General features: G+C 42.4%; 1 protein-coding gene across 1 annotated transcript in view; it reads left to right on the top strand.

The window, feature by feature from the left end:
- Window positions 1-25,604, top strand: part of LOC126456815 (dehydrogenase/reductase SDR family member 11-like) — a 73,680-nt gene that overhangs the window by 6,720 nt on the left and 41,356 nt on the right. The window contains exons 2-3 of the mRNA XM_050092608.1: window positions 13,582-13,744; window positions 23,291-23,420. Coding sequence (XP_049948565.1) covers window positions 13,582-13,744; window positions 23,291-23,420 — 293 coding nt within the window. The remainder of the gene's footprint in view (window positions 1-13,581; window positions 13,745-23,290; window positions 23,421-25,604) is intronic.

Here is a 25,604-nt window from a genome sequence, read left to right on the forward strand (position 1 = left end):
AGGAACATCGTTGCTGTGCACCACCGGTCTTCTTGCTGACTCCAAATCGGGATATTCCCACTTTCGTTTTTTGAACCTATTAAAACCTTTCACATTAACAATGCAAAAATAGCAATCATCTGTATGGTTCTTCTGCTCTCGCCATACCATAGACACTCCGAAGTTTAAGCTTTTCCTTTTTCGTTTTGTCCACTGCCGTAAGCACTCCACACAGCATTCACAAACTTTATGGGGTGCCCACGCCTTGTCTTGATCTCCAAGTTTAATTCCGAAATATGCCAGATACGCTTCCTTCACAAAGGAGTGATATTCTTCCTGTTCTTTTGAAGAACGTATTCACCACAAATGTAGCAGAACTCATCTGGATGGTTCACGCAAAGACGGCGTGAAGAACTCATGTTTTCCTAAAACAAAATTGCACAAATACTACATATTATGCAGAACTTTCTTGTATTTGCATGTCAATCACATCCAACAAACATCATTAATTGTTTTGTGTGAAATGAATACTCACCTCTTATTTGCTATGTCATGATGAAAAGGTTCTATCTCCTTGAAGCTGCACTGCACATGTGTGTGACTTTCGACCATCGCCATTTTTCTTGTTTACACTGAACGCTACCTGTCGGCTGTTGCGGGGATTACCTCGGCCAACAAATGAATGTCGAGTACCGCCGAATTCAAATCTGCACAACCCTCAATATCTTCAACACATGCACCGCACAACAGGACTGAACACATGCTGACAGTGTGATGTTTGCATGATGTAATCCTCAACCACACAGATGCACTCCCTGAGCACAATTGTTCAATAAAGACAGTAAAATATCACTAATTAAAAAACAGGTAGCAAATACATTACACCATATATGGACCCTGCAGTCGATATTATCCACATGAAACTCTCATTTCCACAAATAACCTATATCTCAAAAACCAGAGCCAATTTGGAAAAAGTACAAATATACTCGGAATGAGTATCATAACAATATCCCATTTTCGTTCAATCTTCCCTGGCAACGAAAAAAAAATTTATTTTGTAGAGCTGTGTAATTGATTATCTGCATGCGATTACATGTGAAACATTGGTAAAGGTGTTCGCAAATAAATGTAAATGTGCTGAAATGTGCCTTCAAGAAAGAGGAAAACATTTTCAGCACTGATTGTGATATTTGTGAGAACAGTGTATTTAACTGTAATTAATTAATTAATTAATTTTATTGTAATCATGTTGAATCCCTTCTCTCAACATAGCTGCTGCCACTATCAGTGAATCCTGGATAGTAGCTTATACAGTGATATGAATGTGCTGAAAACCTTACGCGTCCTGTGGAGAGACTTTACGAATACACTGTATCAATTAACCAAAGCAGGACTAGGCGACTCTCAGATATTCCTGAAAGAATCGACTCTGAAGTTTTCCGACCGTCAATACTATCGTCAAGCAAGGTCGATTTTCCTCGAAAGGGAACTTGGCTCTGTAATAGAATGCCCATCTTTCTTGTGCAGATACTGGGTGCGATTCTTCGCCGACGCAAGCTTTTAAATACAGCTGCACGTTGTGTTAGCATTTTCGTGAAGCGTAAAATACGTAAACATGAAGAGAAGTCAGTAGTGCGTGTGACAGGTAATCGCGGTTTCTAATCTAGTTTCGGTCATTGCTTTTCTTCCCTGCGATTCGAATACCTACGTCATTTAAAAATGATATTCATCAGATATATGAAAATTAGCACGTATGTAATTATCATTTTTAAGAGAAATGCATGCCTTTCTTATTTATAACTTCATATCACAAACAAAATTTCAATTTACATTGCAAATAAAGATTTCTAGTTTCCACACTTTTAAAAGATCTTTCTTATAGACACTTCGAATTGAAAAAGACATTACTTTTTTTTTTCATCTCCACATGTTCGATGCTTAACGGAAATGGACATGGAACATGCACCTCTCTTTAAGATTTTACCTCAGTCGGAAATCGAACCTTGGCCACCTACATTTTACGCCGTTATTCCAACGAAGAGCCATAGGGCTCGCTGGAAACGTGAACCTACAGCCTGGAACGAAATTCCTATCACAGCCGCCCCGCCCCCCCCCCCCCCCCCCTCTTATTTGGGCATGATGTGTATTTATTTATTGTGAACATGTCGTAGCAGATGTGTACCAAACGTCGATTCTCTACGTTCCAGCCTGTTTAGAGATCCAGAACGTCAGTATTGGCACCACCATTGTCGCGCCACAAAATGAAGTGGCACTATGTCTTGTGTGAAATTTTCCAAAGTATAGGCATTGTGATTTCCTTCAATGCATCCTTGACAGCTTACTTCAATTCGTCAGTTGTCTGGTATCGTTGTTTCGCGACACGGTCTTCATTATTCCCCACATGGAATTGTCGCATGGCGTCAGGTCTGACCCCTAAGAGGTCACTCAATTTGCGCTGGCAGATGCACTGATCCTCTCCCCATCCACCTCTGGGCTAACACTTCATCCACGAATTTTCGAACGCGGAGAGCGTAGTGGGCAGGAGCTCCATGTGTTGAAGCCAACTGTCAGTCTGTGGATCTCTGGAATAAAACATTCATGCAACATTTGCAAGTAATAACGCTGATTCACAGACCGTGAAAGAAATACGGTCCTATGATTGCCTACTGGACATTGAAGGCCATATCACAACGTGTGTGGGTGGAGGGGGGATGGTTATTCTTTAACTCTTTATAACAACATTGGTTTTCCTTGCTCCAGAAAAAAAACTCCTATTTCGACAAGATCGATACATTTTAAATTCGTCTGAGAAGAAAACTTTACCCGCCGTGGGAGGGTTACAAACACATCTAGTACTCTTGGGCCAGCTTCATGTTCAAATGGTTCAAATGGCTCTGAGCACTATGCGACTTAACTTCTGAGGTCATTAGTCGCCTAGAACTTAGAACTAATTAAACCTAACTAACCTAAGGACATCACACACATCCATGCCCGAGGCAGGGTTCGAACCTGCGACCGTAGCGGTCACGCGGTTCCAGACTGAAGCGCCTAGAACTGCACGGCCACAACGGCCGGCCCAGCTTCATGTCTTCGCCGCAAGTCCTCATCATTCAACTCATTTACAAATGTAGGCCTAAACCATTCTAGTTCCAGATCGTTTTTCATATGTGTCAGCATAGTCGTTTTTGGTATTCCAAGTTCAGCACATCTTCCCTACATCGATTTTATGGGAGGTATAAAAAAAGTACTTTAGTCCGTTTACCATGTGGTCTCCTTCTTAGTTAAAACACTTGTTTCCTTGTCTGGCGGTTGCGACAAGACTCTTAAACGCAGGTTGTGCTTGGTTTAAAATACCAGACTCGCTGAACTACTACTACACTTCAAATATCATCTTCTATAGATTCCAGTCCCTGGCTGGGTCTATTTAGAACATAAATCTCACACACTTTTCCTTTTCTCTATCCACTCCGACCAATTATTCTCCCCTCTTCATCACATATTCCTTCACTCCAGGTATCCACCTGTCTCTCGGGCTCTCTCTAAAACTCTTGTCTGCTACTTTCATTTTGAAGGCCTGTCTTGGTGTCCTACCAACTTCCTAACCCAGGGATGCCCAACCTGGGGCGCGTGGGTCCCATGCAGCCCAAAGCAAGGACCAGTTCTCCCCAAGAATCTATCATACGACCGGTAAAAAAAGAAATTCTACAAAATTTCGTTATTGTAAAGTTATGATAAATACTTTCAATCTGCAACTCCTGCCATACGATGCTATTCTCTCATTGTTCTGTCCTGTATTTTTTTCCTCCGCCTTTTCTTCAGCAGTTATCACTAGTCGTGCTAAGCATATTCTCTCATTGTTCTGTCCTGTATTTTTTTCCTCTGCCATTTCTTCAGCAGTTATCACTAGTAGTGCAAAGTATATTATGTGCGTTCCAAATATACTCGTCTTCTTCCAATGTGGTCAGGGTCGTTTGTAAAGTAATCAGACGCTTAAAGCTGTTTTTTACATGAATTAGATTCCTTACAGAACCGTGCAATAACTTGGAATTCTAGTTGCGCAGCAATGAGGTCGCAGGTGTTGGTAGCTCTCGACGATACACAGCAGTGATGCGCACTCACACACACACACACACACACACACACACACACACATACATACAAACACGCATGCATGCAGACACCGCGGGCGGCAGTTAGCCTCATGGCGACCGGCCCTCAGGATCTTCCTCGCAATTATTTTTATTCAGCTTATCTTCTTCCCTAAAAGGAGAGGACTTTCTCTTGTGAAACATTCGCTTTGATAATACATTATTGGAGCTACATTTGTTTATTAAAGTGAATATTTGTCTAAGAAATAACTTTTTCTCTCTCCTCTTGCTGCTCTTTACGTAATCACAGTCAGGAGTTTGCGGCCTGTTGTACTACGGGCTCTGTGCACCCCTGCTACACGGTATACAGCCGCCATAGCTGGGCATGAGACCGTTAACCCGTTAACCATTAATTAATGAAGTTAACTTTTCGAATAACGGATTAACATTTAAGTTAAATTTAGAGAACACACACACCACTGGTGTAATATTATACAGCATTTATTACTTATACCGCAAACCGGTTTTCGGCTGTTACGCCATCATCAGGTACAAAGATAACTATGTAGTGCGGTGAAATTTTATTGGATGATAGATTTTAAACTAGTGCATCTACAGAGCAACTTCTTTTCCGGAGTTGAAAAATGTTCGTGTTAGATTCAGGAACAAAGCAAGATGGATTGTTTCAGTGTAAACGCGGTGTAAGATTAATGAACTAAAGTAAAATATCTGGCACATTGACTAATGAACTACATATGAATTACAAAAGCTGTTCATAGAAGAAAATAAACTGAACAATAAACTATGGTGACATGCTGCAAAGATGTGGTCGAACAAAATTATCTTGACTTTAATACGTCTTAAATTACAAACAGATAATAGATACTAGCGTTATTAAGCAGATATGTGAAGCAGCTGTGATTATACAAAGCAAAATTTTTTAACGCATCAGAAGAAGCCAGACTGAAATAATAGATTTTTCCGATGCATAATAATTTGTAATACATGAAGCGGGCAGTGGTCACGGGTGTGGTCCACGGGGCCAACGAACTGTGCGGGTCCTGCAACGAACTTGTGACGTCACACCAGTAGACTTGTTCGCCATACTTTGGGAACGCTCGGCTGCGTGCAGGGATATCAATACTTAATCGAAAAGGAAGCGACTGAAGGTCTTAATTTAGTCGTGTGCTGTCGAGAACTTGCATGCATTTAAATGCGCAGTCAAGACTTATTAAAGTCGTCTGAAATAGTTACTCGCTCGCCACCAGAGACAGCTGATGGCACTCCTGCAGTTTCACGTGCTGTGACTTACGTGTCACGGCCTGTCTTTCTCCTGGGCCTCGTGTGACGCGACCACTGACCGAAAGACAAAATCGGGACTTCTCACTGTCCGGTCATCTTCGCAGAAATCAACTGTGTCATCGGTGAGGGGGTGGGTGAGCGGGGAGGGGGCGAGCTACCCTAGGTGGCCGCAATACAGCGGAATGGGGAAAGGGTGGTAGGCAAGAGAAAAATCACACTGACTTGTTCCGTGGCTGTCTGTTCCAAGGGTCACTTGCCGCAATGCATCTTAATGATGTGGAACGAGTCATTTTACGGAATATTATGTGATAGCGTGCCGCTCATTTACAGACTGGTACCATAACAGGAAACAGTTTTCAGTCTTTGAGCACAAGTATCTTCTTTACACTAAACAGTCGTCTGTAGAACAGCAACAACTGCCCAGAAGAAATAATATCGGGCTGCTTTCAAATATACCATCTTAGGACGGGGGCAGACAGCCGCAATCCGTTCTTGGGAAACGTGCCATTGAGCTATGGAAGTCGATCTACAGTCTACATCTACATCTACATGAATACTCTGCAAATCACATTTAAGTGTCTGGCAGAGGGTTCATCGAACCACCTTCACAATTGTCTATTATTCCAATCTCGTATAGCGTGCGGGAAGAATGAACACCTATGTCTTTCCGTATGAGCTCCGATTTTCCTTATTTTATCTTTGTGATCGTTCCTTCCCATGTAAGTCGGTGTCAACTAAATATTTTCGCATTCGGAGGAGAAAGTTGGTGATTGAAATTTCGTGAGAAGATTCCGTCGCACCGAAAAACGCTTTTCTTTTAATGATGTCCATCCCAAATCCTGTATCATTTCTGTGACACTCTCTCCCATACTTCACGATAATATAAAACGTGGTGCCTTTCTTTGTACTTTTTCGATATACTCAGTCAGTCCTATTTGGTAAATGGCAGATGACTCATTTGGCAAATGACTCATTAGGCAACCCACTACACATTTTCCAAACAGTTTGTGCGCAGAATGTGGAAAAAAAAATATTCCTGCACCAACCAAAATCGAAGCACGTTTCTCATTACTAGTTGTTTCTGTTTGGCGGACATCGGTTCTGATAGTTTGCTTAGCAATTGTATGCTTCAAAATATGACGTTATAGTCAGAGATGAAACTGTATAAGAATGTCGATATTCAACTGGCAGTAAGACAGCCACGCTTATGTATTGAGGATAAATGCATGTTACCGCCCGAAGCACTTTTTCTTACTCCTTTAAAGTATGGTTACAAAATACCAGACAATATCGAAATAATTAGGCCCGGATATTAGGGGTTTGGGGGTGGGGGGGGGGGGGTGGTCCTATCATTCTGCGTGGTGTCTGTTTGTTCTAAGTCGTGTCTCCCTACCACTTTGGCGCAACGACGCTCTGAGCGTGTTTTTTAGGGAATTGACTAGTTTGAACCTGGGACCTGTTCCTGGTAAGGAGACGCCAGACCACACATGACATGTAGAGTTCAGAAGAGTTCAGTGAGACTAGCGATGGTATAACCAAATACTTAATGATTTCAGCGTCAGCTCCACTGCACTCCCTGTAAAAGAATCTTAATACTAACTAAATTTAGTGGAAGGGGTTCAAGGCTTTCCTATTTTTAGTTAGCTGGTAAAATAACGTCGAAAAAGCAGTTAAGTTTACCATTGGAAATTTTATTCTACTCACAAAACATTGTTTATAAATTGCACTATTGATAAAAGGAAATGTTTTAATACAGGATGATAAAAACCGACTGCGTTCAACAAAAATGTGAACGAATATTCCCTGAGTGGGTTTCCAAGTTCTACAATGGATCGAAGGATGACCTATGCCATATCACATCTATAACCTAGGTTTAAATTTAGTTTCACAAAAGAGAAAACTATTAAAATGGTCTACAGCGGCCCTCAATTATCTTTAATTACTTATCTAACTTGTCGTAAATTACAGTGGCTGATGTGGCTTCTCAATAACTAGATAACAGAAAAATCATCGCGTTTCAGATTTTAACTTACGTAGCAAATGTGAATACCATGAGCTTTAATTGACGATCGACACTAGTATTACGCAAAATGGGGGTGTAACAGATGAGACTTCTGCAGTTCTGAGTGAAGCTTTATGCGCTGTTATGCGGCATCGCGCGCGTTCATTACCTTGTCGTTGGTTAGGCAGCTTCAGGGGGGCAGCGGGCGGCGCAGCTCCACCTTCGCCGCCTCGTAAGCTACTCTCTCCTAACTTCTCCTTACTACAATTTACCGAAGTTGGTTTAAAAAAAACTATCTGGCTGTGTTTTCATCTGACCAATCAGGGTCTCAATGTTAACCTTAAGCTCCGCCTACAAAAATTCTGTCTATCCAATGAGAAACGTTATACTTTTCGTGGTGGGACAATGTTTTTAACGTTTGCAACGTAACAGAGACGCGAAAAAGTCTCACGCTAAAACTTGCGGCTGGTGTGGCCCTTTTAGTGTTATCGTAAGATCTATACTGTTCTTCTGGAGGGCTCTAGCTTTTAACATGGGCTGGGGGGTAGTCCTAGTGGTTAGCTGGCGACGTGGGTGTCCGTCCCTTATCGTAGGGCCTTCTAGCTTAACACGGTTCTGCTCTCGGCTTCTGTTCTCTTTTCTCCCCTCGGAACTGCGTCTGTCTCACGGTGGGATGGTATGACATGCATTTAGGCATTCTTGTGTTAGTCTGTGGCATTCCATTTGCTCACTCGTTACTCGTATTACTTTGGTTAATTTAATGTCACGATTTATTCGGAGCTATGTGACATACTACTGGATTTGCTTATCATGTCAGGGTTTTCATGGAAGGTGTTGGATTTGCCTGACACCTTACAGGGTAAACCGGCGTATCTGCTCCGGCGGCAATTTCAGGGGGCACCAAATTCATGGTGGTGTGGTGGTGTGTTGGGGCTTATGGGCGCTCAACATCGAGGTCATCAGCGCCCTGACACACATTAAAAGGAACGAATGTGGACAGACCTAAGAAAACTAAAGCACACACTCAAAGAAAGCAGGAAAAGAAAGAAAATGCTACATAAGAATGTAAAACCTAAGGAAAGGGGAAACATAGCAACAAGAATGTCACAGGAAATTGTTATTGGCTGGCCACTTACATAAAATATGGGCGAGCTTAAAACTAAACTCCGTGTGAACAGGCCTTGGAAGGCTCAACGGTACCGACCGGCTGCCGTGACATCCTCTGTCCACAGGCATCACTGGATGGGGATATGGAGGGGCATGTGGTCAGAACACCGCTCCCCCGTCCGTATGCCAGTTTACGACAACGGAGCCGCTACTTCTCAATCAAATAGCTCCATAGTTTGCCTCACGAGGACTGAGTGCACTCCGCTTGCCAACAGCGCTCGGCAGACCGACAGCGCTTAACCTGGGTGATTGTGGTGTGCGTACTGTAAGACCTTCAGTACACACACCATCAGATTATTTGACTTGTCGCTCTAACGAAGTAGGCGAGTGTCAGCAATATGTCTCGTGGTCTTATCGTGGCGTGTTTATCTTCTGCCGTTAGGTCAGACAATAGAAATGCCACTTGCACACTTAGAGTAGCAGATTGACGGTGGCCAACTTTAAACAGCACTTGATTAATTTTCACACACATTTATTAAAATAATAATATAAAATTACTTAACTTGAATCTGGATGTTATTTACAATTGGCAATCTGAAGTTCCTTTGGTCTTGGTACGTTAATCTTCTCGTCATGGCTATGTACAGGAATATGATAATCTTATTAGGCGCAGACTGAAACTCAACTATAGACTGGTACACACAAATGCAGACTAACTAATCGGAGGTCTGTACACTCGTTATAATACCTCGAGCGTTCAGGTATCACTGTGCGAGTGTGATCCGCGAGGAGAAAAGGTTCTACATTAGCAGCAATCTCATTGGCTGCGTTACATATTAATACGCGGATCGGCGGAAGCAGGATTTGGTCCGTCTCTAAGACAGCGCCATCTCGAAGTACGGAGACGGACGAGCGCTGCGCCTGCGCTGTTGTGCTTAGCGGGGCGCGCTCTAGTGGGAAAGTTGTGTACACGCTGACTACGCGTAACTATGTACACAACAGTGATCTTCAAGAAAAAAACTTGTTTCATAAAGCACCTAGCATCAAGTGCACATTGATGTGTCGATTGTTTATATGATTTTGAAATGCAGCCCTGTTGGCTTTGAATATTTTAATGAAGTCTAAGTTGAGTTCTGAACTAATCGTAAGTTGGTTCTCCAATACGTGCATAGTTTACGTGATTTGTCTGCCAGGGGAATCTCTGTCACACCAAGAAATAAAAAAAACTTTCTTGCACACAAAAGAGGACGGGGCTATACGAGCTGAGCCGAATAAACCCAAACGGATGTTTGTTTATGTGGTTGATTGGGTGAACGAATGAGAATCGTTGTTATAACTATTAGCGAAATCCATTGATTCGTACTGCCAGAGTGGAAATAAGTGACTGACAGGAATAACAGGTAAGAAAGATTACAAAATGTCTTATCGCTCTATCCAAGAAAATGAATTTTGACAGAAAATGCTTGCCAGAACGTACACTACTAAGGGCCAGTTGTACAGTACATGAAACAACTGCTGCTTAAATTCTATTCTCGGAACAGCGCGGAAAATGCTTTGTACGAACAAGTAATAACGCCTAACCAGAGAATGAATGCGGAGTAATGTTTGTTTGAACGAGGAAGGAAAAGACACGGGGATATGACACAAATTACGTGGAAGAATAAGAAGATTCCAGATTTAAATAAATATTTCGTACTAATAGTACTTTTGGATCTCATGCTTGAGAAACTAGTGTTTGTAGTGGACATGTGAAACTGTTTCCTAAAATAAAGCTTCTTGCTTGTAATAGGCCTAATAGGCATTTGATATTGGTACTTCGTGAATTATGTTCTGTCGTGTTATTTATGCAAATGGGGAACATACAGATGACGATTTGTGCCAAAACAGTCTGGCTTATTTGGCGTTTGTTACAACTGCTGCAATATTAGGAAGGCCTATTTCGTTTTATCTAGCACACAGTGACAAAACTGACGTAATCAAATCGAGAAACCACACCAGTCTTGGGTACTATTCGTATTAATAGCATTTTCAGTATTAGACGACAACATTTTGAATTGTCACATAGGAAAACGTTTGACGAACTTTGATGAGGTAACAGATTCTTTCCAAAACGGAAAGCACGCCGTGTAAAGCTTTCGCAAGGGACGTAAGGATTGAAGAAATGTGTACTGTCTTGCTTGTGTCTTGTCTTTACTGCTTTATGTTTCCTATATTTAATTTTGAGTCACACAAAAGAGAAAGTTATTAGCTAACAGACAATAAAGAGTGGAAATTTTCTAAAGAGTTCTTATTCTCCCGGTCACAAATAATCTCATCCAGTATTCACTGTGGGTTTTTTTAAGGGTGCTTGGACGTCAAACCAGCCGACTGGGCGTAAGAGAGGCACCACAGAACATTTCCATTTCCACTGTCCTGAATATGGGTTTGATAGCTTCCATTACAAAATATACACTTTGAATCCCACGCAGCGAAATACAGTGACGTGCGATAGAAGAATGCTGTGTGAACTATTCCAACTTAAGACCAAATAGTATGTCTTACTTTTCTCAAACACATATATTTTATACATTAATCACTTTAGAGAGAGACTAGCGCTACAAAATGAACATATTTTTCGAAAGTCGTTTCTTTTAATTTTTTTACGTTCTATCTCAATCGCTCGAGTGGGAGGGAGGGATATGGGGGATGGATCCAGTTTTTGCCCCTTTTCGGAAATGTGGATCCGGGGCCTGGAAATAACTGAACAACTCCTAAGCATATAGAAGCACGTGAGTAGGAAGAGGAATTTTGTTTGATCATTATTCTTTATATGCTTTCATTAATGTTGTGTTGGCAGAAGAGCCAACACCGTGTTACTAGTAGAGGCCGAAATGCAAGCGTCTTAGCTCACGCAGGCTGGCGTAAGGAGGGAAGGACTATACTGACGTGAGGTCTGGAACATGACAAGGCATGAGAATTCAGAAAGCGGACGTAATTAGTTTGATACTTAACTTTAATCCATTAATCATGAACGTCGCTCTTGACGGTACATGATTCACAATATTATCTGTTCAGAATACATTCATAGTAACTGAATATGGCGCCTTGCTAGGTCGTAGCAAATGACGTAGCTGAAGGCTATGCTAAACTGTCGTCTCTGTAAATGAGAGCGTATGCAGACAGTGAACCATCGCTAGCAAAGTCGGCTGTACGAGGGAGTGCTAGGGAGTCTCTCTAGACTAGACCTCCTGTGTGGCGGCGCTCGGTCTGCAATCACTGATAGTGGCGACACGCGGGTCCGACGTATACTAACGGACCGCGGCCGATTTAAAGGCTACCACCTAGCAAGTGTGGTGTCTGGTGGTGAAACCACAATTAACATTGTCGGTACTTCAGTTTGACGATATACCGAAGAAAACTGTTAAGATCCACTTAACGTCTCACAAGTTTCCCCCAGTCAACCATCTGTTGAGTACGAAGTGACTTTTCACTACGCCATCAATGTTGCAGATTCACCTCGAAGTCCAGTCTCAGAGGTCGCAGTCGCTCACCTGCCACGGGTCTGCACGTTAGTCCACCACCACTCTCCACGCTGCAGCTTCAGGAAGAATTCAGCAGAGTCGGCCTGCTCCATTTGACAATCGGAGCTCTATTGCATTTTTAATAAGCTTCCATATCGGATGGGCCACAGAGATCATTCACTGCTATTCGATCGATAGTGCTATAGTATTCGTCAGGAAAGTAGGCAGCTCATCTCTGCCACTTACAATATTGCCAGTTAGTGCTAACTTCAAATGTTAGCACAATTTTTTTTTAATTGTACATCTTTATTTTTAGTCCAGAATGTAGTGCAGTACTTTTCAAATGAAGCTTCTTACGAGACACTACGAGAAAAAGTAAAAACTGACTTTACAATATATATATATATATATATATATATATATATATATATATATATATATATATTTCAGTCAGTTTTTACTTTTTCTCGTAGTGTCTCGTAAAGTGTATATATATATATATATACATATATATATATATTTCAGTCAGTTTTTACTTTTCTAAAAAATATTCGTGTACGAAATCCAGCACCGGCAACACTTTCGCAATTATGGACGGCTGTAGAGGCAGAATGGCTCAGCGCTGAGGACTTCCAACGACTTGTTGAGTTCATGCCACGTCGAGCTCCTGCGCTATACTGGGCAAAAGGAGATCCGACCAGTTTTTGGGAGGTATTCCATGATTTTTGTCACCACAGGGTATGTTAAAAATGTTCTGTGGGTACCCCACACTCAGTTTTATGCATTCTAGATCTATGTTTTTCAGATCCGAAACCGGTACTATGAATGAATGCTCTACCAAAGCGATGGTGGCTTCGTTGATCTGTTACCTCTCTTTTCGTATCAGTCATGCCCCTCCCCCCCCCCCCCCCCCCGCCCCTCCCCCCTCCCCCAGAGCGAAATAATGTCGCTGACAATTTGCGTACAGTAGTAGAAGTAAAACGTTGAAACATATTTTGTAGGAGGACACCAAGCATTGGACTCAATGAGTGCCGCTCTGCATTAGCTGTATCACTGCATTCAAAATCAGTGACATGAGTGCGGAAACGGAAAATACTCAATCGAATCAAAACCACCTTTTGATGTAAACTCGATAATGCATTCATTCTCTTTCGGTATGTGATACACACTGCAACTCAGTGATGTTGGAAATAGCCACGTCAATCCGTTCTCTTCCGAGAGTATCTGGTGAAAATTTGTAATCGAGCATTTGCCTCACTCACCTTTGTCGAATATTTGCTGGCGGCCTGTCCTTCACGACCTAGTGTAGAGAGGCAGTTGACATACAGCTACTCCACAATCCACACTGAGACAGTGGAAAGAGACTGAGGGTTTGAACACAAAGTGGTGAGAATTAAACGTGTTAAACTCACTGCCAGTTTCAGGATATGAAATTTTGAATCTGTCAGTATTCGAGCTGGCTAATGTTGAGTGGATCGTTTCAATGTATGAGTAGTGGGCTAAAGAGGCAGATACGCTCGCCGTCAGCAAACACAGGTAAGAAGCGTCATGCGAGTTCCCCGTAATCTCTTTTATGACTCTGCTGTTTCTCTTTTGACAGGAACTTGAAGTGAAGGGCGCTCCCGGTAAACTTCACGCCATCGCCGGAGATGTGGGTGACGAAGGTAGCATCCTGTCTGTCTTCAAGTGGATCAAGGACAACCTAGGAGGCGTCGACGTCCTGATTAACAATGCTGCTTCTTTTCCACACAACCAACCGACCGGTAAGGAAAATTTATTATTAATACGAGGGTTGGAACTTAAATAGGGGCAACTATTTATTCACAACCGATACGAAAGAGTTTCATATTTGCACCTGTTACTGTCCTTCAAAGTAGTCACTAGCGATGTGGAAGGGGCAGTATACCGTTAGCACAGCCTGTTCTGTTGATGGTGGGATTGGAGCGATCTACTGCCTGTCGAATCTAAGGAACAGTTCTGAAGCGAATGCCACGAAGTGGTTCCATCTTCTTCGGAATCAAATCAAGTCACAAGGACTAAAGTCCGGGGAATATGGTGGATGGCACAGTACTCCCCAGTCCCATCGAATGAACAGAGCAGCCACAGCTTGCGCTGTATGCGGCCGCGCATTGTCGTGCAAAATGAGGGGTGGGTTGCGCAGAAAGTGTCGCCGCTTCTTTCGCAAAGCTGGTCGTAGGTGATGCTTCAAAACCGAACAGTAGTTCTCTGCATTGACGATCTGCCGTGGGGGAATGTAATGCGTTAGGATAACACCATCACAGTCGTACACGAGAATCACCTTAACTTTCACCATACTAGGGCTCTGATGCACTTTCGACTTTCGCGACGCCCCATAATGACACCATTCGTTGGAGTGGCGTTTCGGTTTTGGCTTGTACGATGTGGCCCATGTCTCATCCAGTATTACGATACGGCGTAAGAAAGCCTCTCCTTCGATCCACGTGCATCTGAGCAGTGTCGTAACACATTCATTTCTGCATTTCCGTCAAGTCATGCGGCATACCCAGGCGTTCCTTCAGGATGTGAAGCACAGTCGTATGCGCTAATCCGCTTTCGTGGGCGGGCTCACGAATCTTATGGCGTCGATCACTGTGGACTAACGCGGCAACAGCACGCACTTCTTCTGCAGAGACGCTAGGAGGTCCTGCCCGATGCAGGTCTGCCACAGTTTGCCGACCTTCGTTGAAGGCTTTTACCCAACGTGCCACTGTTCTGTACGGCAATGCCGATTCCCCGCACGCCTCTTGAAGACATTGATGACACTGTCGTGCTGTACGACAGTCAGTCTTGATCCATCTCCGTTGTTCCTGTTTCGGAAACATAGTGGCACGGTTACGTTAGACCGCTCGCTCACAAGTGACTGTATTTCCCTCGATTGTGAGCACGCCGGTGACGTGGGACGGGCGAGTTCATTTGGTCGGAGGTAAGGTAGGTATGTTAACAATGTGCATTGTCAGTGACAGTAGTAGATTCCATGGAGTAGTATCTCCACAGTTGTGTTGCCACTACTTAAGTTCCAACCAACGTATTATATATTTCTTGAAATATTGCTGTAAATAGCTGTATGCACTTATATTAGTGAATAAGAAACGGTACGGCGCATCGGAATTTCTGTACACACTGTCAAACATTTAAAAGGACTGATCTAGTCCCAAATTGTGCAATGAATATCTGTCAAACAACACAACAGGTACCGAGACATGTTGTGGACCTGTCAGTTAATGGTCGGGCGACTGATGTCAGTTAAAACAGTTACTCAGACATTACCCGCAAAGACAAAATTGCGAGAACCGAACGGTAGATTCGTTGGTTGATTCGCGGGAGGGGTCCGAACAGCGAGGTCATCGGTCCCATAGGATTAGGAGAGGGTGTGGAAGGATGTCGGCCGTTCCTTTTCAAACGAATCACCCAGGAATTTGCATGAAAAGTATGGAATGGAATTCAGTGCAGATCTACCAGAATAAATGAGCAGTCGTAAAATATGATCCAAGTTTTTGAGATGGTCGCCATTTTGTACTGTCTGTTTAACAGGAAGGAATTTTTCATCGTCGTTATCATGCTCATTTAAGATGAGGAAGTTAACTCAGTAAGACCTTCCCAGTCGCCGTGGGACCAATTCAAGCAGAAATGGCGTGCGTGGACGCCTGGCAGAGACGGGTCAGGGACTTGGCGCGGATAGAAAGTTAGCAGTTCGTACTGAAGTGGCGTTGTCAGACACGGAACGCTCCTGCTACGAATGTATCAGAATATGTCGTCTTCATCAGACGAAGCGTCCGCGGCTCGTGGTCTTGCGGTAGCGTTCGCGCTTCCCGCACACGGGGTCCCGGGTTCGATTCCCAGCGGGGTCAGGGATTTTCTCTGCCTCGAGATGACTGGGTGTTGTGTGTCTTTCATCATCATTTCATCCTCATTCACTCGCAAGTCGCCATAGTGGCGTTAAAGAACTTGTGGAGTGGCGGCCGAACCACCCCGCGAGGAGTCTCCCGGCCACCAATGCCATACGCTCATCATCATCATCATCAGACGAAGAGATTGATGCTCCGTAAGTTTTGAAAGTCGTGAATGCTGAGTACATCCATACTGTGTTCACCCATTCTGGATTAAAAAAGAAAAGGAAAGAAATATGGTACATCCGAAGTAATGACAGAATCGAACATGTGTGCCCGACCATTTGCAGAAATTTTACAGTACTTCTCAAAGGCGTTTCTATACTGTGCTACACACAATGATGGAAAGCATTCAGAGAAAGCAACGAAACTGGAATGTTTTTGTCATAATACCAGCTTTTCATTTGATTTTCATTTGAACGAAAGCCTAAATGTTGCTGATTTTCTGAGTGATGTTCGAAATATTAGGACACTTTTCCAAAATCTGGTCATCCGTAAATATTTCACTACTGTAGACCAGAAACTCCTAGCTACAGGTCATAGTTTTCTACCACATGATAGTGATTTTGCCCTTATAGAGAGGAACAAAATATTCTTTCACGCACAAAACTGAATTCCAGTCATTGTCAAGCCAAAGGACAACGGATTTCTTCCGTGTAAGATGTAATCAGAGGATATCAGGGGTCTTAGCGCACTGGACGACGGGTTGCATAGAGGTTCATTCAAAATAACACCGTATGTCTGGCTACACATTTCAACTGACAACTCTAGAAAAGTCATGTCATCCAGCGACCGCAAGTTTGTCAAAGCATTGTACAGAAGCCGAGAGCCACTAGGAAAATAAATCTGCAGATATATAACACGTCAGTTTTTTCTATCTCCTGCGATAAAATACTGCCAGTAAAAATTAGGTTCCCTAGAAGAAGCCTTACTTGACATGTGACAATATACCCCAGCTGAAAAACGGAATTTCTATCAGTAACTACCAAGTTAACAGTGGATTTTCACGTCTGTCTGCCAAAAGCAAATTGATCGAGGACAGAAAATGTAATGGTGTCAGTACATGTTTAGTGTAGTTGCAAGAAGAATAGTGTTAAATGTTTCCGTATCTTCTGCTGCTGCTCGTGTAGATTTGTATTGCAGTAAACAATATGTGTTTTGACCTGTGTTATTCTACTTTCCCAAAGTAAGGCATGTATTTCTGCAATAAGTAACAGAGAAAAAGTAGACTGTATCATCAGCACAATGTTGTAACTGCACAGGTTCAACGTCCTTAGTCCAGGAAAATAAAAAAGAGTGCTATTTTCAAACATAACGTAAGTAATTGTGTAATGAATGTCACATAAATATCCGAAATTGCGTTTTACCTCAAATACACTGCCTGCAGCAAGAAAGCCCACCTATGTCAGCATAAAATCTGTACACTAATTGGTAAGCATAAAACATCCAGAATACAGAATACTTTGGCTATAGCAATATCAAAATCCCATTTCTCATTCGTTGTTCGCTGGAACACACGCCAAACATGAACGAAAACAGTCATTGAATGTTTCATGAATGAAACTGTTACAGTAGACGAGAAAAAATTATGTATTTAGGACACAGAGTCTTCGGAAATTGCTGTTACAAACTTCTGCGCCTTGTAGAATTAGAACTGAATTAGAAACCATGTCAGGAAACATATATATACGTTCTTTAATAGTGGACAGGTGGGTCATTCTGGAGACGAAACTGTATAATGTTTTATATACAAATAACCTACGGCTGTGTCGTAGGTCAGCATTAAATGTATGTTCCAACGGATCAAGTGCCTCGAAACGACTATCATCATGTGGATGTCGGTGTACTGCAAGCATCTGCTGAGATTTCTCTTTTTTTCGTTAATTGAGAATGTGAAATATGAATACAGGATGTTCAGGCCTGGGTTCGACTCCCGGTCAGGTGGAAATTTTCTCCACCCTGGGACTGGGTATTGTGATATCCTTCTCTTCATTTGTACTTTTTTAAGCTTTTTGAGCTTTCTAAGCTACATTTGATAGCCAGTTGTTCCCGCAGTATGTTAAACTGCGTTTTATATTTATTTATTTTAACTATTATGTTACTTAGTATGCCTCAAAAAAGAACTTCATTATTGGGACACAGAATTTGAACTGGAAATTACACTGTACTTAGAGGTTCTCAGCAAGAATAGGCGAGATACATTACTATGATATGGCAATGGTGTAGATTTTACTACGTAAGTAAGAATACCTACAATACCGTCAAACAAGTCATCATGCAAATCAGATCGTCGTCTACTGGGCGTGTTGACATCACAGTCCAAATGATGAAGATTATTACTGGTCCACTAATTCCCTAAGGCCTGGAAAACGGATTAGTTAAACCACTACTAAAACAAGACATTGCCACTGCACCCTCTGATTACCGACATATTTGCTTACTTCCTGCCGCTTAGAGTATACAGTCCACGACCAGCTAACAAACTTACTGACTACAAACAATGTACTAGGTGAATACCAGTCGCCTTTCTGTGAACATGGTAGCACAAAAGCTGCCTTAATGAAGGCAACAGATCATCTGAAGCTTGATATGGATGCACCAGAGGTGGCTATCATGTGCCCCTTACAGCTTAGCAAAGCCTCTGACACTATCGACTTCGACATTTTACTTGCCAAACTTAGCAGCCTAAATTTCTCAGCAAGTGCAGTGCAATGGTTTCGCTCATACCTGACTTCTCACAGTACCATAAAGTCACAATGGAGGCAGCGTCTACCAAGTGTACCCTGGGGTTCAGTGTTAGATCCTGTACTCTTTTTATTGTATGTAAATGATGTGTTACCAGTTTTCTCCTGTAAAATTTGAAAATTTCCCGGCGAATCAACTGTTCAAAAAGCCTTGTTCGGCTCAACTGAAGAAGGCTGGCAGTCGTCCAGCCAAAATATCGTGCAATGAAGTTTTCGACGACTGGCTGCAGGCCTGAAATCATTTTGAACAGTTTTGTCTTATTGCATTTACCGCAAGGACCCTGATGATGTGGAATTGTATCTAAGTGCAAAACCAACATACCTTAAGACATCCATTGAGAATCACAGTACCGACCTATGTTCACTTTCAAAATGACAGCAGGATCAAAGGTCAAAACACAGCCCATCCAAAACCCAAGTGGTACTGGTTGGTCTTTCTAGGCTCATTAGCCTGAAATGTCGGGAATCTCTTCCATCTTGAGCCCCAAATGTGACAAATATCAGATTGTCCCATTAGGAAGTGTTGAGTAGTACTAGTAGGTGGGAATATACATTGGACTGAGCACATAACTGTGCAAGAGGGCATCAGCATCTCTCCATACCCTACAAAAATATATAAAGCTGTTTCCTCTTGACCTGAAAAAGAATCTTGTACAAACACTTATACTTCCGATGACAGATTACAGCAATGTTATCCTCCAAGGCCTTTCTCACGAAAGCTTACAGGGTCCGGAATCGGTTATGAATGCTAGCGTTCGTTATGTATGTGATGTTCGACTCTTTGATTATATTTATTTGGCTTATGTACAGATATCCTAGCTGTGGGCGGACAAACGCAGAGATTTCCATACCCTCTGTCTCTTCTAATGTCTTATCAACGGACACTGTCCTCTTATCCTTCCTTGACATTAACGCTCTTACTTGAACAATATGGCAGGAATACTCGTTCCCATCAGATAAAAATCTTTTCTGTCCCACTGCATCGTTCTGCCACTCTCTCGAAATCCTTCTCAGAAGCAGGAACCCGACTCTGAAACGACCTCTCAAAATGTTTCAAATAGCTCTGAGCATTATGGGACTAAACTTCTGAGGTCATCGGTCCCCTAGAACTTGGAACTACTTAAACCTAACTAACCTAAGGACATCACACACATCCATGCCCGAGGCAGGATTCGAACCTGCGAGCGTAGCGGTCACGCGGTTCCAAACTGAAGCGCCTAGAACCGCACGGCCACAAGTTTACCATTGTTCTTGTACAGCCGGCCGTTGTGGCTGAGTGGTTCTAGGCGCTTCAGTCCGGAACCGCGCTGCTGCTACGGTCGCAGGTTCGAATCCCGCCTCGGGCATGGATGTGTGTGATGTCCTTAGGTTAGTTAGGTTTAAGTAGCTTTAAGTCTATGGGACTGATGACCTCAGATGTTAAGTCCCATAGTGCTCAGAGCCATTTGAACCATTTTGTTCTTGTACACACCCGGTATTCCCTTACATTCTTCTTCCCAACCAGATCTTTCTCTTATCAGTGTCTTCCACATTTCGGCCGATCGGCGATGACAGTCTCAAGGCGCACGCCCTGAAATCTTTCTAAAACTATTTTACGGATACTATTGCCTTAGCTTTGTATGTCAGTTTCATGATGTGTAACCATTATTTCGTTAATGATTATAGTTATTGCGATATTTACATGAAAGTAGGATACTATGAGAAATTCGAAAAAATTTTCTATGAAAATTGGGGGTTGCTACAATTTTGCTTTCGGCGCATGTTACATAATATGTTGCTGCATATGAAATTTATTTAAGGTATAAATTTTTTCTTTAGACTTGGATGGAGGTTTGAATATGCAATCAATATCGATCTTATGTAGCATACTCATTTGCTGTCGCGCAGCGCTATCGATAAAACCAGCTTGAAATATCCATACATTCCTCATATTTCGTCAATCATTTGAGATATCGAATAGAGATTATGATAAATTACAGCATTTAAAGAGGAGAGTATTTTACCATAAGTTTATTATACAAAACTTAATTATCTATTGTGTTATTTCATGAACACGGACTTATTTAATGGTTATTTACTTTTAAGGGCCATTGGCAGCCGATGAAAGAAGTGCAACAGGTTTGGGAATGACATAACTGAAGACAGCGCACATTTATTTTGAACCGAGGATGTGCTTTTATGTAATATACTGGCCTCACTTTTCCTCAGTTCCTCACCTAATAAGCTGAATAAATCAGTGTATCAGAACTCTCTCGCAGTTGCACAACATGTTAGTGAGGTGACATTCTGTAAACTCGGCTGTGTTTTGAAAAAGAAGAAATTTTAACACGGCAACTAGAGAAAAGTGTAGGTTTTAATCCAGATTCGCCATTCATGGCGCTTGTCTCAAAGTTACAAATGGTTAGTGAGCCAAGCGAAAACAAATCTCTGTATTTTCAGCAGAATTTTATTTAGTTACTAGCCGAAGAGGAGGTGACAGAACTTTCTGAATGACCACCATGCAAGTGTGGATGTGCAGAAACCGCGCTTAATATTCACAAAAAATGTGAATTTCAGTTGAGAATGTCCCCACTTCTCCAGCGCTCAGCATTTCCCCTACCACTACTGCTCTCCCCACGCCTGTCTTGCCGACTGCGCATCTGTCAGCCACGTTATTCTGTGTAGTCTACACCTTTCCCTAGAACGCTGTATTTCAGCAAACATCTATCTCGAACATCTAAAAATTCTTTCTACGAGGGGCGTTTGAAAAGTCCATGCAAAAATTAAAACTACTTACGTGTTTGGGGTAAACCTTTTTTATTTTTCGACATAGTCTCCTTTTAGACTTATACACTTCGTCCAACACTGTTCTAATTTGTTGATCCCTTCTGAATAATAGGAATTGTCCAAGTTTGCAAAATAGCTATTAGTTGCAGCAATCACCTCCTCATTTGAATAAAATCTTTATCCTGCCAGCCATTTCTTCAAAGTGTGGAACAAGTAGTATTCTGAGGGAACCATGTCTGGAGAATAAGGGGGATGTGAAACGAGTTGGAATCCTATTTCCATTGCTTTTGCGACCACAACTGCTGAGGTGTGTGAGGAGTAATTGTCGTGATGGAAAAGGCCCGGCGTTTTTCTTGCAGCTCGGGTTTCAAACGGTCCAATAACTATGAATAATATGCACCTGTAATAGTTTTACCCTTTTGCAGATAGGCGTTGAGGATTATCCCTTGCGAATCCCAAAAGACAGTTGCCATAGCCTTTCCGGCATTTTTGTGCAGATTCTCCCTTGGTAACCCATTGTTTAGATTGTTGTTTGGTCTCAGGACTATAGTAATGTATCCATGTTTCACCCACAGTGACGAAACGACGCTTAAAGTCCTACGGCTTCTTCCTGAACAGCTGCAAACCATCCTTGCAGCACTTCACACGATTCCGTTTTTGGTCAAGCGTAAGCAATCGCAGAACCTATCTTGCAGATAGCTTTCTCATGTCCAAATGTTTATGCAAAATATTATGTTCTCGTTCATTCTAGATGTCCACAGCACTAGCAATCGCACGCACCTTAACTCTTCTGTCATCCATCATCATATCATGGATTTCATCAATGATTTCTGAAGTCGTAACCTCCAAAGAGCGTCCAGAACGTTCAGCATCACTTGTGCCCATACAGCCACTCCGAAAATTTTGAAGCCACTTATAAACTGTTCTAATCGAAGGTGCAGAATCACCGTAGTGTTTATCGAGCTTCTCTTTAGTCTCCTGAGGTGCTTTGCCTTTCATAACGTAATATTTAATCACCACACGAAATTCTTTTTCGTCCATTTCTTGACAACCACTCGACTTCCTTTATTCACAAAAGTGCCAAACACAAAGAAATAGACCAATATGGCTGAAACTTCATTACAAAGATGCTAGTAGCTAAACATGACCTCGATACGCGCCGGTTGTGCCATCTCTCGGACGTATATCTGAAACTATCATCATTGTTATTATTGTCATTATTATAATTATTATATTATTATTATCACTGTAGTGGCAGCAGCTGAAGCATTAATTTCATTAGTCGTAGCCTGTAATATTTGCTTAAATTGTCACTTCAGACACTCGAATCATTTTAATCCTGTCATATCAAATTTGTTATTTCTTAGGGAACTGTGATGCAAAAAATGTACTCTGTGTGTCAAACCCAGGTTCGAAGTAAGAATCGGCTTGATAGCCCGAATCAGAAAAGGTTAAGTAAACAAATACAAGGATTATGAAGGGTGGAGGGATGTGCAGTCAAGTGAACAGTCGATTGACCAACGACTTACTCTACTGCATTCCAAGACATAAGAATGGACTGAGAAGACAATCTTATGGAAATCCCGTTTACGAAACCAGGTCTTACAGAAGGCGCCTTTACGACGCCAGAAAACACTACTTAACAACATGCATGTACACAGATGAAGCCTGTAATGCATGAAGAAATCATGGCAGTTGTTTACTGCATTGTCATCACGACAGGTTTTGTAGTATATTTTAAAAAATAACCGCGCAACAGCAACAACTCAATATGAGGAAAATTTTAAATGGGTGGAGGATACATCTAAAACTCTCTAAATATTCGTATTTATAAAAATTATTCCATAAATATACCGTTTACCAACGTTTAATTTCTTTTCCTGACAATCAGATGGCAAGACAGAAGACTGGAAGAGTATCCTGGACGTGAACGTGCTGGGTCTGAGCATCTGCACCAGGGAGGCCGTGCAGGATATGCTGAGCAGGGGCGTCGATGACGGCTTCATCATCCACATCAACAGGTGGGTTACTCCAACCCTACTGGAAAAATGGAACCACCTGCATTCCCAATCACTTAGTATCACCTGTCCATAGTGATATAGCCTGTTAACAGCCATTAAACATCAAGTGTATCCAACAATCATATCTGCTGTTGTTGTTGTTGGGGATCTTCATTCCCTACACTGAATAGCATCTCTGCGTGCTAGTCTATTCTGTGCAAGTCCCATCATCTCTGAGTAACTATTACAACATGTATCTCTTTGTACCTGCTTACTGTAGTCTGGTGTTTGTCCCCCCTTTACATTTTTTTCCATTTACAATTCCTTCTGCTACCACACTCACAATTCCTTGGCGCATAAAGATGTGGCCTAGCAAACAATCCCTCCCTTTACTCAATTCGTGTTATGCGCTGATTAATTATCCCAGTGCCATCAACCGTCCTTGCGCAAGAACCAATAGAGACATCGTGGGGTGACACCTTGAGTCGCTTATGTACTGATATTATTAATTAGTGATAACTTACATAAAGTAGTATGTTATGAACCCCCAATTGACTAGCCATGGAATGGACATGACATGCTGGCCACCGGCCCTCTAGGACAGACCGTAAAAAGTATGCAGCATTCGGAATACTTCGTGTCGACTGTTCTCCTTTTCATATTGCTGCGAGCCTAAGAGACCTGAAAGCTGTCACTCTATAATTTCCTGTTGTGGTGTTTTTTTGTTGCGGTGTTGTCTGTGTTAATGAATGACTAATTGGTTATTGATAGTAATTTTGCTTGTATATAAAAGCATTATGCAGTTTGATACCAGATGATAAATGTTTACCGAATATTCTGAATGTCTTTTTTTTTCTACTCCTTGCGTTGTACTATAACAGCCTTAATTTAATTTCATATTCCTTGCTACAAACATGTACCACATTTAAAGATGATTGTCTCTACAATGCTCAATCACAAACCCATGTTACTTGCGTTTGAAATTCATACACCCACGTTCAGAAAAAACGGAACACCGTGAACGATGAGAGATAGGATGTTGATATTCACAGGACATGTACATTAGTACGCTCTGCAGAAATGATTAGCATCTCAAGGGCAGTTTCAAGGTCAATATCGACAATGCAGTGCAACACCACTCACCGGTAAAATATGCATGTGGCTCTTGTTGCCGCTATAAACTGAAGGTAATGGATCGGTGTGACTTGACCAGACGTGCAGGATGTCTCTCAGACGTATGCGCGAACTGTACCGCCAAATTAGTGAGTTTGTTGGAGCGCGCATTATTGGCATGAGAGATGTGATGCATCCATCCAGGAAATTGCTGTTCTTGTAGGACAAAGTCTTTCGGAAGTTAAACGGATGTGTGCACAGCTGTTCATGGAAGGCTGTAGAACACAACGAGATGCGTCAGGTCGTACCATGCAGACCATACCCCGAGAAGATCAATGCTTCATCTGAATGCCATTGCAGGACATACCTGTGTCCTACTCGGCTCTGACGCAACAGTGGAACAGTGTAACACATAGTACACTATCAGGGGTGACAGTCTGTCACCGTATGTTATGGCATGGGTTTACGAGCACGTCGTCCGCTTCTCCACCTAATATTGACGAATGTGCAGAAACATGCTAGGTGGCAACGGTGTATGGAATGACGTCACTGGGGACGGAAAGGGGATCAGATAGTGTTTTCGGACAAGTCCAGCTTCTGTTTGTGTGATAATGATGGCCGCATTTTGGTTCGCGGCAGACAGGGGGAGCTGCATTTGCACGAGACATACAGTGCCATTTTAAGGCTTTATGGTGTGGGGTACTATTGGTTACAACCACAAATCACAGTTGGTGCATATCCAAAGCACTGTGACCAATGTGACGTACGTGAACGACACCCAGTGACTTGTAGGTGTACCCTTTCTGCACAACACCCCAGACGCCATTTTTCAGCAAGGAAATGCACAGCCACTTGTTGCTCTATATGTGTCTCTTTGGTGTTGCAGGATGTTAGCCTATAGCTCTGGCCCAGCTGGTCACCCGACTTGTTGTCAATCGAAAATGTGTGGGATATGGTGAAACGACATGTGCAGGACTGTGACCCAGTGCCAACCATCACAGATGATCTCTGGAAGTGGGTGAACGCACCATGGATGGCTATACCATAGGGCGCCATTCGCCCATTATATGCATTGATGCCATCACATATGGT

This window comes from Schistocerca serialis, chromosome 2 (genome assembly GCF_023864345.2).
Source record: "Schistocerca serialis cubense isolate TAMUIC-IGC-003099 chromosome 2, iqSchSeri2.2, whole genome shotgun sequence".
Classification (NCBI taxonomy): Eukaryota; Metazoa; Arthropoda; class Insecta; order Orthoptera; family Acrididae; genus Schistocerca; species Schistocerca serialis.